At 45.8% G+C, this 13,967-nt stretch overlaps 1 protein-coding gene across 49 annotated transcripts in view; it reads left to right on the top strand.

Annotated features, from left to right (window-relative positions):
• Positions 1 to 13,967, top strand: part of EPB41 (erythrocyte membrane protein band 4.1) — a 278,208-nt gene that overhangs the window by 259,604 nt on the left and 4,637 nt on the right. For 43 of the 49 annotated variants that reach the window (XM_077965593.1, XM_077965637.1, XM_077965626.1 and 40 more), the window contains 2 exons: positions 7,232 to 7,333; positions 10,635 to 10,715. In XM_077965593.1, the coding sequence (XP_077821719.1) occupies positions 7,232 to 7,333; positions 10,635 to 10,715 (183 nt within the window). The remainder of the gene's footprint in view (positions 1 to 7,231; positions 7,334 to 10,634; positions 10,716 to 13,967) is intronic. The other 6 variants (XM_077965656.1, XM_077965484.1, XM_077965563.1 and 3 more) reach the window with 1 other exon arrangement.

The following is a 13,967-nucleotide window of genomic DNA, read 5'->3' as shown; positions in this document are numbered from 1 at the left end:
TAAAATTTTTATAGCATAGACATAGCCAAAAAAGTTTATTTTATTATTATTATTATTATTAAGAGACAGTCTTGCTCTGTAGCCCAGGCTGGAGTGCAGTGGCATGATCTCAGCTCACTGCAACCTCTGCCTCCTGGGTTCCAGTGATTCTTGTGCCTCAAACTCTCAAGCAGCTGGGATTATATGTGCGTGCCACCACACCTGTCTAATTTTTATATTTATATTTTTATTTTTATTTTTGTTTGAGACAGAGTTTCACTCTTGTCACCCAGGTTGGAGTGCAGTGGTGCCATCTCGGCTCACTGCAACCTCCACCTCCTGGGTTCCAGCGATTCTCATGCCTCAGCCTCCCAGGTAGCTGGGATTACAGGCACCCACCACCACACCCAGCTAATTTTTGTATTTTTAGTAGAGATGGGGTTTCACCATGTTGGTCAGGCTGGTCTTGAATTCCTGACCTCGTGATCCACCCGCCTTGGCCTCCCAAAGTGCTGGGATGACAGGTGTGAGCCACCGCGCCCAGCCTAATTTTTATATTTTTAGTAGAGACAGGGTTTCACCTTGTGGGCCAGGTTGGTCTCAAACTTCTGGCCTCAAGTGATCAGCCCACCTCAGCCTCCCAAAGTGCAGGGATTACAGGCATGAGCCACCGCACCCTGCACCCCCAAAATTTAAATGGTTCAAAATAAATTGTTTTAAAAGTTAGAGCCACACTGCCCACAGAAGTCCATGTGGTGTGAATGTAGGTAGCTCCTACAAAAAAAGGAAACAGAAGCAGTCATTTTAAAATATCCTAACATATTAGAGAAATATAAAGGCAGCGTGATATGCTCGACAGAGCCCATGGACTTTGGAATTAGAGTGACTTGGGTCTTAATTCTGACATTTGCTAGTTTTGTGATCTTGGGCAAGTCACTTGTCTTTTTGAGCCTTAGTTTTCTCTTCTGAAAAATACTTTGATCAAGTTATTGAAATAAGCACAATGTTTGCCTGGTACTTATTAGCTATTCAAAATGGTAGCTATTATTATATTGCATTGTTAAACATTTGCTTTTATTTCATTTTAACCAGGCTTAAGATAGTCAGTCAAGATACAAATTGCTTTTTATTTTTTTATTTGTTTATTTATTTATTTATTTTTGAGATGGAGTCTCACTCTGTCACCCAGGCTGGAGTGCAGTGGCGTGATCTTGGCTCACTGCAACCTCCACCTCCCAGGTTCAAGCGATTCTCCAGCCTCAGCCTCCCAAGAAGCTGGGACTACAGGCATGCGTCCCCATGCCCAGCTAATTTTTGTATTTCTAGTATAGATGGGTTTTGCCATGTTGGTTAGGCTGGTTTCGAACTCCTGATCTCAGGTGATCTGCCCACCTTGGCCTCCCAAAGTGCTGGGATTACAGGCATGATCCACTGCTCCTGGCCCACGTTGCTTTTTGTTACTGATGCTAGACAGTGGGGTAGAGTGGGGAAGAGTGTTGACTTTCGAGTCAGAGTCAGATTTCCTGGCTTTGAACTTGCCCTGTCACTTACTAATGTGCAGTCAAATTACTAAATCGCCATGTGCCTCAGTTTCCTCATTTGTAAAATGTGGCTAATAGTTGTACCTCATAGGGTTGTTGTCAGGAATAAATGAATTAATGCACATAAAAGGTTTCCAAAGTGCCTGGCAGATAATAATTACTAGATACTCATTTGCAATTGTTATTATTTATTTACTATTTCTACTTTTGCTTTTATTATCTTGCTAGATAAGTAAGCCCGAGCACCATTTTTTTATTCATTCACAGTCTCCATGCTTTGGAAAACATGGTCAGAGGGGATGGTTTTTATGTGTAATTTTTTAATGTGTGTATATGGGTGTGTTTGAGGTAAAATTTACATACAGTGAAATGCACAGACAGGTCTCAAGTGATCAGCCCACCTCGGCCTCCCAAAGTGCAGGGATTACAGGCTACACTGTTGCCCAGGTTGGAGTACAGTGGCATAACCACAGTTCACTGCAGGCTCGACCTTTTGGGCTCAAGTGATCCTCCCACCTCAGCCTCCTAAGTAGCTAGGACTCCAGTGGCACACCACTACATGTGACTAACTTTTTAATTTTTTTTTTTTGACACTCTGTCACCTAGCCTGGACTGCAATGGCGTGATCTCAGCTCACTGCAACCTCTGCCTCCCAGGTTCAAGCGATTCTCCTGTCCAGCCTTCTGAATAGCTGGAATTACAGGTGCACGCCACCATGCCTGGCTAATTTTTGTATTTATTTTTTCAGTAGAAACAGGGTTTCACCATGTTGGTCAGGCTGGTCTCGAACTCCTAACCTCATGATCTTCCCGCCTTTGCCTCCCAAAGTGCTGGGATTACAGGCGTGAGCCACTGCACCCAGCCTAATTATTTAATTTTTTGTACAGACGGGACTCACTTTGTTACTCAGGCTGATCTTGATCTCCTGGGCTCAAGCAATCCTCCCTCCTCGGCCTTCCAAAGTGCTGGTATTACAGCCGTGAGCCACCATGCCTAGCAATTTGATTGGTTTTGACAAATGTCTATACGTGTGTAACCAAGACACATTTAGGATACAGAACATTACTCCTGAAACTGCCTTCATAGCCTTTTCCATTTGATTTTTACCCCTTTAGGCAGCCAGTGCTCTGCTTTCTATCAGTACAGCTTAGTTTTGCCTGATTTGGACTTCGTGTAAGTAGAAGTATACAGTAGTACACTTTTGTGTCTGGCTTCTTTCTTTCTTTTTTTTTTTTTTTTGAGACGGAGCCTCAGCTCACTGAAAGCTCCGCCTCCCAGGTTTACACCATTCTCCTGCCTCAGCCTCCCAAGTAGCTGGGACTACAGGTGCCTGCCACCACGCCCGGCTAGTTTTTTTGTATTTTTTTAGTAGAGACGGGATTTCACCATGTTAGCCAGGATGGTCTCGATCTCCTGACCTCGTGATCCGCCCGTCTCGGCCTCCCAAAGTGCTGGGATTACAGGCTTGAGCCACCACACCTGGCCTCTTTCTTTTCTTTCTTTTCTTTGCCTCCCTCCCTCCCTCCCTCCCTCCCTCCCTTCCTCCCTTCCTTCCTCCCTCCCTCCTTCCTTCCTTCTTTCCTCTCTCTCTCTCTTTCTCTCTTTCTTTCTTTTCTTTTCTTTCATTGGAGTCTTACTCTGTCGCCCAGGCTGCTGGAGCGCAGTGGTACCATCTCAGCTCACTGCAACCTCCACCTCCCGGATTCTAGTGATTCTCCTGCCTCAGCCTCCTGAGTAGCTGGGATTACAGGCGCCCACCACTTCACCTGGCTAATTTTTGTATTTTTAGTAGAGACAGGGTTTCACCATGTTGGCCAGGCTGGTCTTGAACTCCTGACCTCAGGTGATCCACCCACCTCGACCTCCCGTAGTGCTGGTATTACAGGCATGAGCCACTGATCCCAACAGTGTCTGCCTTCTTTCTGAATATAATGTTTTTTAGATTCATCCATGTTATGTGAATCAGTAGTTCCCTCATTTTTATTGCTGAATAGTATTACATTGCATGAATATACCACAATTTGTTTATCTATTCATTCGTTGATGGACAATTGGATGAATTTCAGTTTGGGAAAATATTAATAAAGCTGCTATGAATGTTCATGCACAAATCTTTTTTTTTTCTTTTTTTTTGAGACAGAGTATCACTCTGTTGCCGAGGTTGGAGTGCAGTGGCATGCTGTCAGCCCACTGCAACCTCCACCTCCCCGTTCAAGCGATCCTCCTGCCTCAGCCTCCAGAGTAACTGGGCCTACAGGCATGCATCACCATGCCCGGCTAATTTTTGGGTATTTTGTGGTAGAGACAGGGTTTCACCATGTCGGCCAGGCCGGTCTAGAACTCCTGACCTCAGGTAATCCACCTGCCTACACTTCCCACAATGATGGGATTTCAGGCATGAGCCACGGTGCCCGGCCACAAATCTTTTTGTGGGTGTTTCATTTATCTTGAGTAAACATCTAAGAGTCAAATTGCTGGGTCATAAAATGACCATTATGGGGAAACATTGGTAAGAGGATCAAGGAAAAGAGGCCCTGTATGGAACAGAGTAAGTAGGAAAACATAACAGTGTCTCCTGTATCTTTAGCATTCTTCAGAGACAGAAGAGAGACTAGAGGGAGCGGGCAGGAGGTAGATAAAGATAGAGTCACAGGTTTGTAGAGGAGGAATTCTTCAAAAAGCTTTAGCCCTTCTGGCATGCAAATTCATGTTATAACAAGTTATAAGCTAATTTTATTTGTATAATTTCTTTGTTTACAAGTGCTACGGTGTAGGCAGAACACATATTCCCGTATTGTTTTTATTTTTTATTTTATTTATTTATTTATTTATTTTTGAGATGGAGTTTTGCTCTTGTTGCCCAGGCTGGAGTGCAGTGGTGCAATCTCGACTCACTGCAACCTCTGCCTTCTGGTTTCAAGCGATTTTCCTGCCTCAGTCTTCCAAGCAGCTGGGATTTTTTTTTTTTTTTTTTTTTGAGATGGAGTCTCCCTCTGTCACCCAGACGGAGTGCAGTGGCACGATCTCAACTCTCTGCAGCCTCCGCCTCCTGGGTTCAAGAGAGTCTCCTGCCTCAGCCTCCTGAGTGGCTGGGACGACAGGCCTGTGCCACCATGCCTGGCTAATTTTTGTATTTTTAGTAGAGACAGGGTTTCACCATATTGGTCAGCTGGTCTTGAACTCCTGACCTCGTGATCCGCCTGCCTTGGCCTCCCAGAGTGCTGGAATTACAGTTGTGAGCCACTGTGCCCAGGCCCCAGTATTGCTTTTATAAATGAGAAAACTAGATCAGGCTCAATGGCTCACGCCTGTAATCCCAGCACTTTGGGAGGCTGAGGCAGGTGGATCACCTGAGGTCAGGAGGTTGAGACCAGCCTTGCCAACATGGTGAAACCCCGTTTCTACTAAAAATACAAAATTAGCCAGGTGTGGTGGAGTGTGCCTGTAATCCCAGCTGCTTGGGAGGCTGAGGCAGGAGAATCACTTGAACCTGGGAGGTGGAGGTTGCAGTGAGCCGAGATCCCATTATTGTACTCCAGCCTGGGGAGAAGGCAAAACTCTCTCTCAACAAAAAATAAAATAAATAAAAATTTAAAAATCAAATAAATGAGAAACCCAAAGCTCAGAGAAGTCAGAATGACTTGCCCAAGGTCCCACAGCTGGTTACTGTCTGGGTGAGGACCCAAACCCCAGACTCCACACAGGAAGTTTCTTGCCCTGAGTCCTAGTTCAAACACCCATTAGAGTTTTGGACAAATTCTTAACCTCTCTGGAGCTCTGTTTTCTTAACTGTACAGTGTATATAATAATGGTTCCTCCCTCAGATACTGAGAGGCATAACTGAGATAACAGTTGAATTATATGCTTGGCACATAGTAGGAGTATGATAAATATTAGTTGAGTCTGAATCTAAAGTAGATGACTGGTTTTGGCTGAAAAAAATATTAGTTAGTGGTTGGGCGTGATGGCTCAAAGAGCTATAATCCCAGCTCTTTGGGAGGTGGAGGTCGGGGGTTCACGAAGTCAGGAGTCCAAGACCAGCCTGGCCAATATGGTGAAACTCTGTCTCTGCTAAAAATACAAAAATTAGCTAGGCGTCGTGGCAGGCGCCTGTAATTCCACCTTCTTGGGAGGCTGAGGCAGGAAAATTGCTTGAACCTGGGAAGCAGAGGTTGCAGTGAGCCAAGATCACACTATTGCACTCCAGCCTGGGCAACAGAAGTGAAACTCCGTCTCAAAAAAAAAAAAAAAAAAGAAAAAAGTACAAAAATTAGCCAGGCATGGTGGCGTGTGCCTATATTCCCACTCAGGAGGCTGAGGCAGGAGAATCGCTTAAACCCAGGAGGTGGAGGTTTCAGTGAGTTGAGATTGCACCACTGCTCTCCGCCTGGGCAACAGAGCTAGACTCTGTCTCAAAAAAAAAAAAAAAAAAAAGATAATGTTTGAAAGGCATTTGTGAACTATAAAATGCTATACGTGCACTTATTGTCACTCTTGTTGTTGAACCTGTGGCTATGTTCCTGCCTCCTATTTCTTTTGTTGTTGTTGTTGTTGTTGTTTTGTTTTTTGTTTTTGAGACAGAGTTTTGCTCTTGTTGCTCAGGCTGGAGTACAATGTCACAATCTCGGCTCTCCACAATCTGTGCCTCCTGGGTTCAAGCTATTCTCCTGCCTTGGCCTCCGAGTAGCTGGGACTACAGACGTGTACCACCACACCCGGCTAATTTTGTATTTTTAGTAGAGATGGGGTTTCTCCATGTTGGTCAGTCTGGTCTCGAACTCCTCACCTCAGGTGATCCGCCCTCCTCGGTCTCCCAAAGTGCTGGGATTATAGGCGTGAGCCACCCCTCCCGGCCCCTGCCGGCCCCTGCCTCCTATTTCTGATCCATTCCTGTCACTGACTCAATGCTAAGGAAACTATACCCATCCAACTTTTTTTAGAAGGAACTTTGTGCCCAGGGAATTTATTTTATTTTATTTTATTTATTTTTAGACAGAGTCTCACTCTGTTGCCCAGGCTGGAAGTGCAGTGGCGCGATCTTGGCTCACTGCAACCTCCGCCTCCCAGGTTCAAGTGATTCTTCTGCCTCAGCCTCCTGAGTAGCTGGGATTACAGGCAAGCGCCACCAAGCCCAGCTAATTTTGTTTTTTTGGTAGACACAGGGTTTCACTGTGTTAGCCAGGCTGGTCTCAAACCCCTGACCTCAGGTGATCCGCCCGCCTCCTCCTCCCGAAGTGCTAGGATTACAGGCATGAGCCACCGAGCATGGCCCAATTTATTTTATTTATTAAGAGGTTACGGGTGTGGTAGCTCACACCTATAATCCCAGTATTTTGGGAGGCCGAGGTGGGTGGATCACCTGAGGTCAGGAGTTCGAGACCAGCCTGACCAACATAGAGAAACCCCGTCTCTACTAAAAATACAAAATTAGCCTGGTGTGGTGGTACATGCCTGTAATCCCAGCTACTCAGGAGGCTGAGGCAGGAGAATCGCTTAAAACCGGGAGGCAGAGGTTGCAGTGAGCTGAGATCACGCCACTGCATTCCAGCCTGGGCGACAAGAGCGAAACTCCGTCTCAAAAAAAAAAGAGGTCACTCTAAGGGAATGAGATTTTTGCATCAGAATGTGCAGCTGAAGAGCAAAGCTGCAGCCTGCAACATTTGCTCAGTCTTCCTGAGAGGCATGATGATGAGCCATGCTTTCTTCTGCAGACTGATGACAACAGTGGAGACTTGGACCCAGGAGTCTTGCTGACAGCTCAAACTATCACATCTGAGACCACAAGCAGCACCACCACAACTCAAATTACCAAGGTAACAGACCAGCTAGAACCTCCTTATGGAACCCAAGGGCAGGCTGAGCTTGCTGCCGCCTCTCTGCAAGAAGGACCCTAGTCCATAAGCAAATATTTTCAGCTCCATCCCTAGTAAGCCACATTATTCAAAGAGTCCCGGATGGAAAGGCCCTGCTGCCTTCCCCAGCAGTAAATCTAGGGAGATACCCTGAGAGTATCCCTGCCTACTTAGTAGTCTCCTAAAGGTAGGTGTGGTTGTTCTCTTTACACATCTGTCTGTCTCTCTGGTCAGTGGGTCCCCTGTCTGGCTGTGGAAGTAAGTTTAAAAAGTCAGCCTGGCCAGGCACGGTGGCCCACACCTGTAATCCCAGCACTTTGGGAGGCCGAGGCAGGTAGATCACCTGAGATCAGGAGTACAAGACTAGTCTGACCAACGTGGTGAAACCCCGTCTCTAAAAATACAAAAATTAAGGCCGGGCGCGGTGGCTCACGCCTATAATCCCAGCACTTTGGGAGGCCGAGGCGGGCGGATCACAAGGTCAGGAGATCGAGACCACGGTGAAACCCCGTCTCTACTAAAAATACAAAAAAAAATTAGCCGGGCGCGGTTGTGGGCGCCTGTAGTCCCAGCTACTCGGGAGGCTGAGGCAGGAGAATGGCGTGAACCCGGGAGGCGGAGCTTGCAGTGAGCCGAGATCGTGCCACTGCACTCCAGCCTGGGTGACAGAGCGAGACTCCGTCTCAAAAAAAAAAAAAATAAATAAATAAATAAATAAATAAAATAAAAAATAAATAAAAATACAAAAATTAGCCGGGTGTGGTGGTGTACGCCTGTAGTCCCAGCTATTCAGGAGGCTGAGGCAGGAGAATTGCTTGAACCTGGGAAGCAGAGGTTACAGTGAGCAGAGATCGCACCACTGCACTCCAGCCTGGGCGACAGAGAAAGACTCCATCTCAAAAAAAGTTAGCTCAAGGGGCCAGGCGTGGTGTAATCACACCTGTAATCCAGTACTTTGGGAGACCGAGACGGGTGGATTCCTTTAGCCAAATGGTTTGAGACTAGCCTGGGCAACATAGTGAAACCTCATCTGTACAAAAAAATACAAAAAAAAAAAAAATTCGCTGGGCATAGTGGCACATGCCTGTGGTCCCAGCTACTTAGGAGGCTGAGGTGGGAGGATCACTTGAGCCCAGGGCATCAAGGCTGCAGTGAGCTGTGATCATGCCACTGCACTCCAGCCTGAGTGACAGAGCAAGACCCTGTCTCTATAAAAATAAAAAAAAGTCAGCTTAAGGGAAATTATTTTTGGTATTTTTATACAACCATATTTTCCAAGCCCAAAATCAGAAGTCTGGGTCTGAGGAAGAATTTTTACAGCATTCCAGGGACAAGGCCAGGAGAATTTGTTTGGATGCTGAAATATTGGAATTATTAGAATATAGTTTGTAGGAAGCAAGAGAGAGAAAATATCTAAAATTGGAACTACCCCCAGAAAATCAGCGGCAATCTATGTTTGCTGTAGCACTAGAGGAAAATACTTTTTTTAATAGGTAAAAATAAGCTTCTTGACCAAGCTCTGTCATCAATACACAGATGACTGGAAACTAGTTAACTTAATGTGTCTAGACCTTGGTTTTCCTCATCTACCAGAAAGAGAAATCTACCCACCCTTAGGAGATTATGTGAAGACCTTTGACATCAATAATATGAAAATGCTTTAAAATAAAAGAGCCCAATTTCAAACTGTGTGACATGTTTGTTAGCCTTCAGACTTTTTTCCTTTTGAAAATGATCACAGTGGCTCACACCTGTAATCCTTACACTTTGGGAGGCCGAGGTGGGCGGATCAGCTGAGGTCAGGAGTTCAATACCAGCCTGGCCAACACAGCAAAACCCCATCTCTACTAAAAAAATAAAAATTAGCCAAGCACGGTGGCGCACGCCTATAGTCCTAGCTACTTGGGAGGCTTAGGCAGGAAAACCATTTGAACCCAAGAGGCAGAGGTTGCAGTGAGCCAAGATCATGCCACTGCACTCCAGCCTTGGTGACAGAGCAAGACTCTGTCTCAAAAAAAAAAAAAAGATAAAGAAAATGGTCAATTAAAATGTATAGGAGGCTGGGCGTGGTGGCTCACGCCTGTAATCGCAGTACTTTGGGAGGCCGAGGCAGGTGGATCGGGAGGTCAGGAGTTCGAGACCAGCCTGGCCAACGTGGTGAAACCCCCCTCTACTAAAAATACAAAAAAGTAGCTGGGTATGGTGGCATGCGCCTGTGATCCCAGCTACTCAAGAGCCTGAGGCAGGAGAATCGCTAGAATCCAGGAGGCAGAGGCTGCGGTCAGCAGAGATCACGCCACTGCGCTCCAGCCTGGGCAACAGAGCAAGACTCTGTCTAAAAAAAAAAAGAAAAAAAAAAGATAGAGGATCAGTATCTGGACTCTCAAACAGAAATGTGTAAGAGAAGAGCACAGCCGAGATCCAGCCACTGCACTCCAGCCTGGGCGACAGAGCGAGACTCCATCTCAAAAAAAAAAAAAAAAAAAAAAGAGAAGAGCACAGAAAGTCCTATTTTGTTTACTTGCTAAATCTCTGTGGTATTCAGGAGGAAGAAAAAGGAGAAAGTAAATACAGAATTGTGACTTTCTGTTTAGCTTAATAAAGATTTTAGTAATCCAGCCGGGCACGGTGGCTCACACCTGTAATCCCAGCACTTTGGGAGGCTAAGGTGGGCGGATCACAAGGTCAGGAGTTCGAGACCATCCTGGCCAACATAGTGAAACCCCGTCTCTACTAAACATACAAAAAAATTAGCTGGGCGAGGTGGCGGGCGCCTGTAGTCCCAGCTACTCGGGAGGCTGAGGCAGGAGAATGGTGGGAACCTGGTAGGCAGAGCTTTCAGTGAGTGGAGATCATGTCACTGTACTCCAGCCTGGGGACAAAGCAAGACTCCGTCTCAAAAAAAAAAAAAAAAAAATTTAATAATCCAAGGGAGTAGAAGTAGCAGGTCCGGTTGAGATTTTGGACAAGTAGGTTAGAAAGCTGTCCTTTGCAGTACCCAGCAGTAGATTAAAATTTAGAGTGGAGCTTTCGGAATAATCTTTGCTGTTTTTGTTTGTTTGTTTGTTTGTTTGTTAAAAGAGATGAGGTCTCATTTTGTTGCCCAGACTTGTCTCAAACTCCTGGCCTCAAGCATTCCTCCTATCTCAGCCTTCCAAAGTTTTGAGATTACAAGTGTGAACCACTAAACCTGGCCTCTTTTTTTTTTTAATTATTCTTGTTATATCGCTGATCTCATATGACATCCTCTCTTTGGTTCCAGACTGTAAAAGGTGGGATTTCAGAGACACGTATTGAAAAGAGAATTGTGATCACAGGAGATGCTGATATTGACCATGATCAGGTGAGAATGTTGAGGAGCTCTGGGCCTGGGAGGGGTCCCTGGGCAGGAAGACTGACGAATACAGGAGTTTGTTTGCCATCTTCATCTGCAAAAAGCCTCTTTGGCCACTGTAGCTCTTAATTGAGAAGAAAGACAAAGAGAATCAAAGTAAGAGGCCTGTGGGATGGAGGCCACAGATTGAGGAGCCAGGAAATGTAATGGAAAGAACATGAGCTTTGGATTCCAAGACTTGATTCAATTGCTAGTTCTTACTATATTCTAGCTGTTAACTCTCTGGGCCTCCATTCCACATCTGTAAGATGAAGATGATAGTATCTCCCTCTCAGGGTTGTTGTGAGAATCGGGTGAAATACTGGATGAACAGCTGGTGGCACGTGGTGAGCTCAGTTAAATGGAGCTATTGTTATTCCGAAGGTACAGGTACCTGAACCCATGCTAGACAACATCAAAACAAAGGGAAGCATGCCCCTACCCTTAGAGAGTGGAACAGCTGAGAAGACACGAGCGGGAGTATAGTATAGTGGATAAGACACCAGCAGACTCGAAACTTGTTTTCTGCCCTACATCTTTAACTTGCTGTGTGACCTTGGGCACATCACTTTACCGCTGATTTTTTTGTCCTCTCCTAAAAGAGAGTGGGTTGATCTAGATAATTTCTGGGCCTGAGTGCTAAAATTCTATATTTTTATGTTAATTGGGTACTAATTGTGTGCTGCAAGCAATTAGCAAATAATAAGGTCAGGATTAATGTTCCCAATTCTCTGCTGGGTGATGTTAGAACAGTAAAGCTGCAGAGAAGAGGGGGCGGAAGACACTGCATGCAAATACTTCTGGAATCACTGACAGGGTTGCTGGAGCAATAATTCTGTGGCCTTTTTATGCTGATATGCTGAGTGCCTTTAAAAAAAGAAAAACTGAGCTACAGTGCTGGCAGTTCCCTTGGAGGCAGGGTTGAGAGTTACAGCTGAGAATAGCGGGCACAGGGTCCCAGAAATGAGGCCACAAAGCCTAAATATCTTGCAGCCTGTTGGCCCAGCTCAGTGGGTCCTGCTGCTTGAGAAGCCTGCACCCACCCACTCAGTCTGGTGTGATCTGAGCCCCTGCTATGTGCTCAGTCTGCACTAGACGGCAAAAGCAATGGGGTTAAAGGTGTTTGAGGTTTGGAGTGAGACAGACCTGGGTTGAATCCTGACTCTGCGACCTAACTGGTTATATGCCCCTGAGCAACTTATCTTACTAATCTGAGCTCTAGTTTCACCATCTGTAAAATAAGGATGATTACAGGTTTCTTCCAGGGTCTAAGGGCCAAGCACACTCGATAGCTCAGAGAGATGCTCCAGTGTCCCTCAGTTCTTCTAGTTACTGAGAGTGCATGGAAGGGGTAAGCTGTGGTACACGCTGGCTGGGGAGGGAGGCACTTTAAGAACTGTTAAGGAGAAGCAGTGTGGAGCAGCAGACTTTCATAGACAGGTGGGCGGAGGCAGAATCACCAAAGAGAAGACTTGAACTGGGCTTGAGTGTGAGCAGATGGGTTGGGCAAACAGGATCAGGGAGAATGGGCAGGGGCCCGTAGAGGTGGTAGTTCTAAGAATGCCGTTCATAGAGCCAGGAGACCAAAAGAGGGTTTTCGTTCTTCCCTTGCCCCTTCTAAAGGTGATTCTTAAGAGCCAGGTGAGTAGTCAGCTGGTCATTTCTAGCTGAGTCCTTTTCCATAAGGGAGCCTACAAATTCAGAGACTGCAGCCCAAAGAGGATGGTGTTTTTGCTCTTTTGACTTTCCCTCTGCTCTCTTTAGCTTTTCTAAAGTAATCAAAGCTCCTCCAGATCCTCAAACTAAACCCTCAGAAACTAAACAACAGTGTGGTAAAGAGGAAAGTCTGATCGACTTGAGTTAAAATCCCTGTTGCACAGCTGGGCGTGGTGACTCACGCCTATAATCCCAGCACTTTGATAGGCCAAGCAGGGTGGATCACCTGAGGTCGGGAGTTTGAGACCAGCCTGGCCAATGCGGCAAAACACCGTCTCTACTAAAAATATAAAAATTAGCCAGGTGTGGTCGCGGGCACCTGTAACCCCAGCTACTTGGGAGGCTGAGGCATGAGAATCGCTTGAACCCAGGGGTTTCAGTGAGTCAAGATCACGCCACTGCACTCCAGCCTGGGCAGTGAGAATCCATCTCAAAAAGAAAAAAAAAAAAAAATCCCTGTTTCACTACCTACTAGCTATGAAACAATAAGCACTTTACTGAAATTCGATTTCCTCACCTATAAAATGCAAATAATGACATTACCTTAATTCACTAAGTTGTAAAGTTCAAGTAAATAATAAGTAATGATAATATTTATCTTAATAAATAACAATATAGTTATTAATAAATAATAAATAACTTAATAGAGTTTAAGTAATAAGTAATGTGGTTAGGCTAGTGCATGGCATATAACAGTCCCTTCTCCTCTTCCTTTCTTCTGTTTTGGCCAAGGACATCTTCCTTTTCCTTGCACACTTCTTTACTTTCCTCTCCTGTCCTGAACTTGCCAATTACCCCATGTTGAACATAGATTTTGTTTTGTCCTTTAGATTCACATCTTGAGTAAATCATCTCTGACCCCCCTAGGTATAACAGATAGATAATAGATAGGTATAATAGATAATATAGGCCGGGCGCGGTGGCTCACACCTGTCATCCCAGCACTTTGGGAGGCCAAGCCAGGTGGATCATTTGAGGTCAGGAGTTCGAGACCAGCCTGGCCAACATGGTGAAACTCCATCTCTACTAAAAATACAAAAATTAGCTGGGCACGGTGGTACATGCCTATAATCCCAGATACTTGGGAGGCTGAGGCAGGAGAATTGCTTGAACCTGGGAGGTGGAGGTTGCAGTGAGCTGAGATCACACCACTGCACTCCAGCCTGGGTGACAGAGCGAGACTCCATCTCAAAAAAAAAAAAAAAGGCCGGGCGCGGTGGCTCAAGCCTGTAATCCCAGCACTTTGGGAGGCCGAGACAGGCGGATCACGAGGTCAGGAGATCGAGACCATCCTGGCTAACACGGTGAAACCCCGTCTCTACTAAAAAAATACAAAAAACTAGCCGGGCGAGGTGGCGGGCGCCTGTAGTCCCAGCTACTCGGGAGGCTGAGGCAGGAGAATGGCGTAAACCCAGGAGGCGGAGCTTGCAATGAGCTGAGATCCGGCCACTGCACTCCAGCCTGGGCGACAGAGCGAGACTCCGTCTCAAAAAAAAAAAAAAAAAA

The sequence above is a fragment of the Macaca mulatta genome, chromosome 1 (genome assembly GCF_049350105.2).
Source record: "Macaca mulatta isolate MMU2019108-1 chromosome 1, T2T-MMU8v2.0, whole genome shotgun sequence".
Taxonomy (NCBI): domain Eukaryota; kingdom Metazoa; phylum Chordata; class Mammalia; order Primates; family Cercopithecidae; genus Macaca; species Macaca mulatta.
This window is presented reverse-complemented; position numbering and strand designations above follow the sequence as displayed.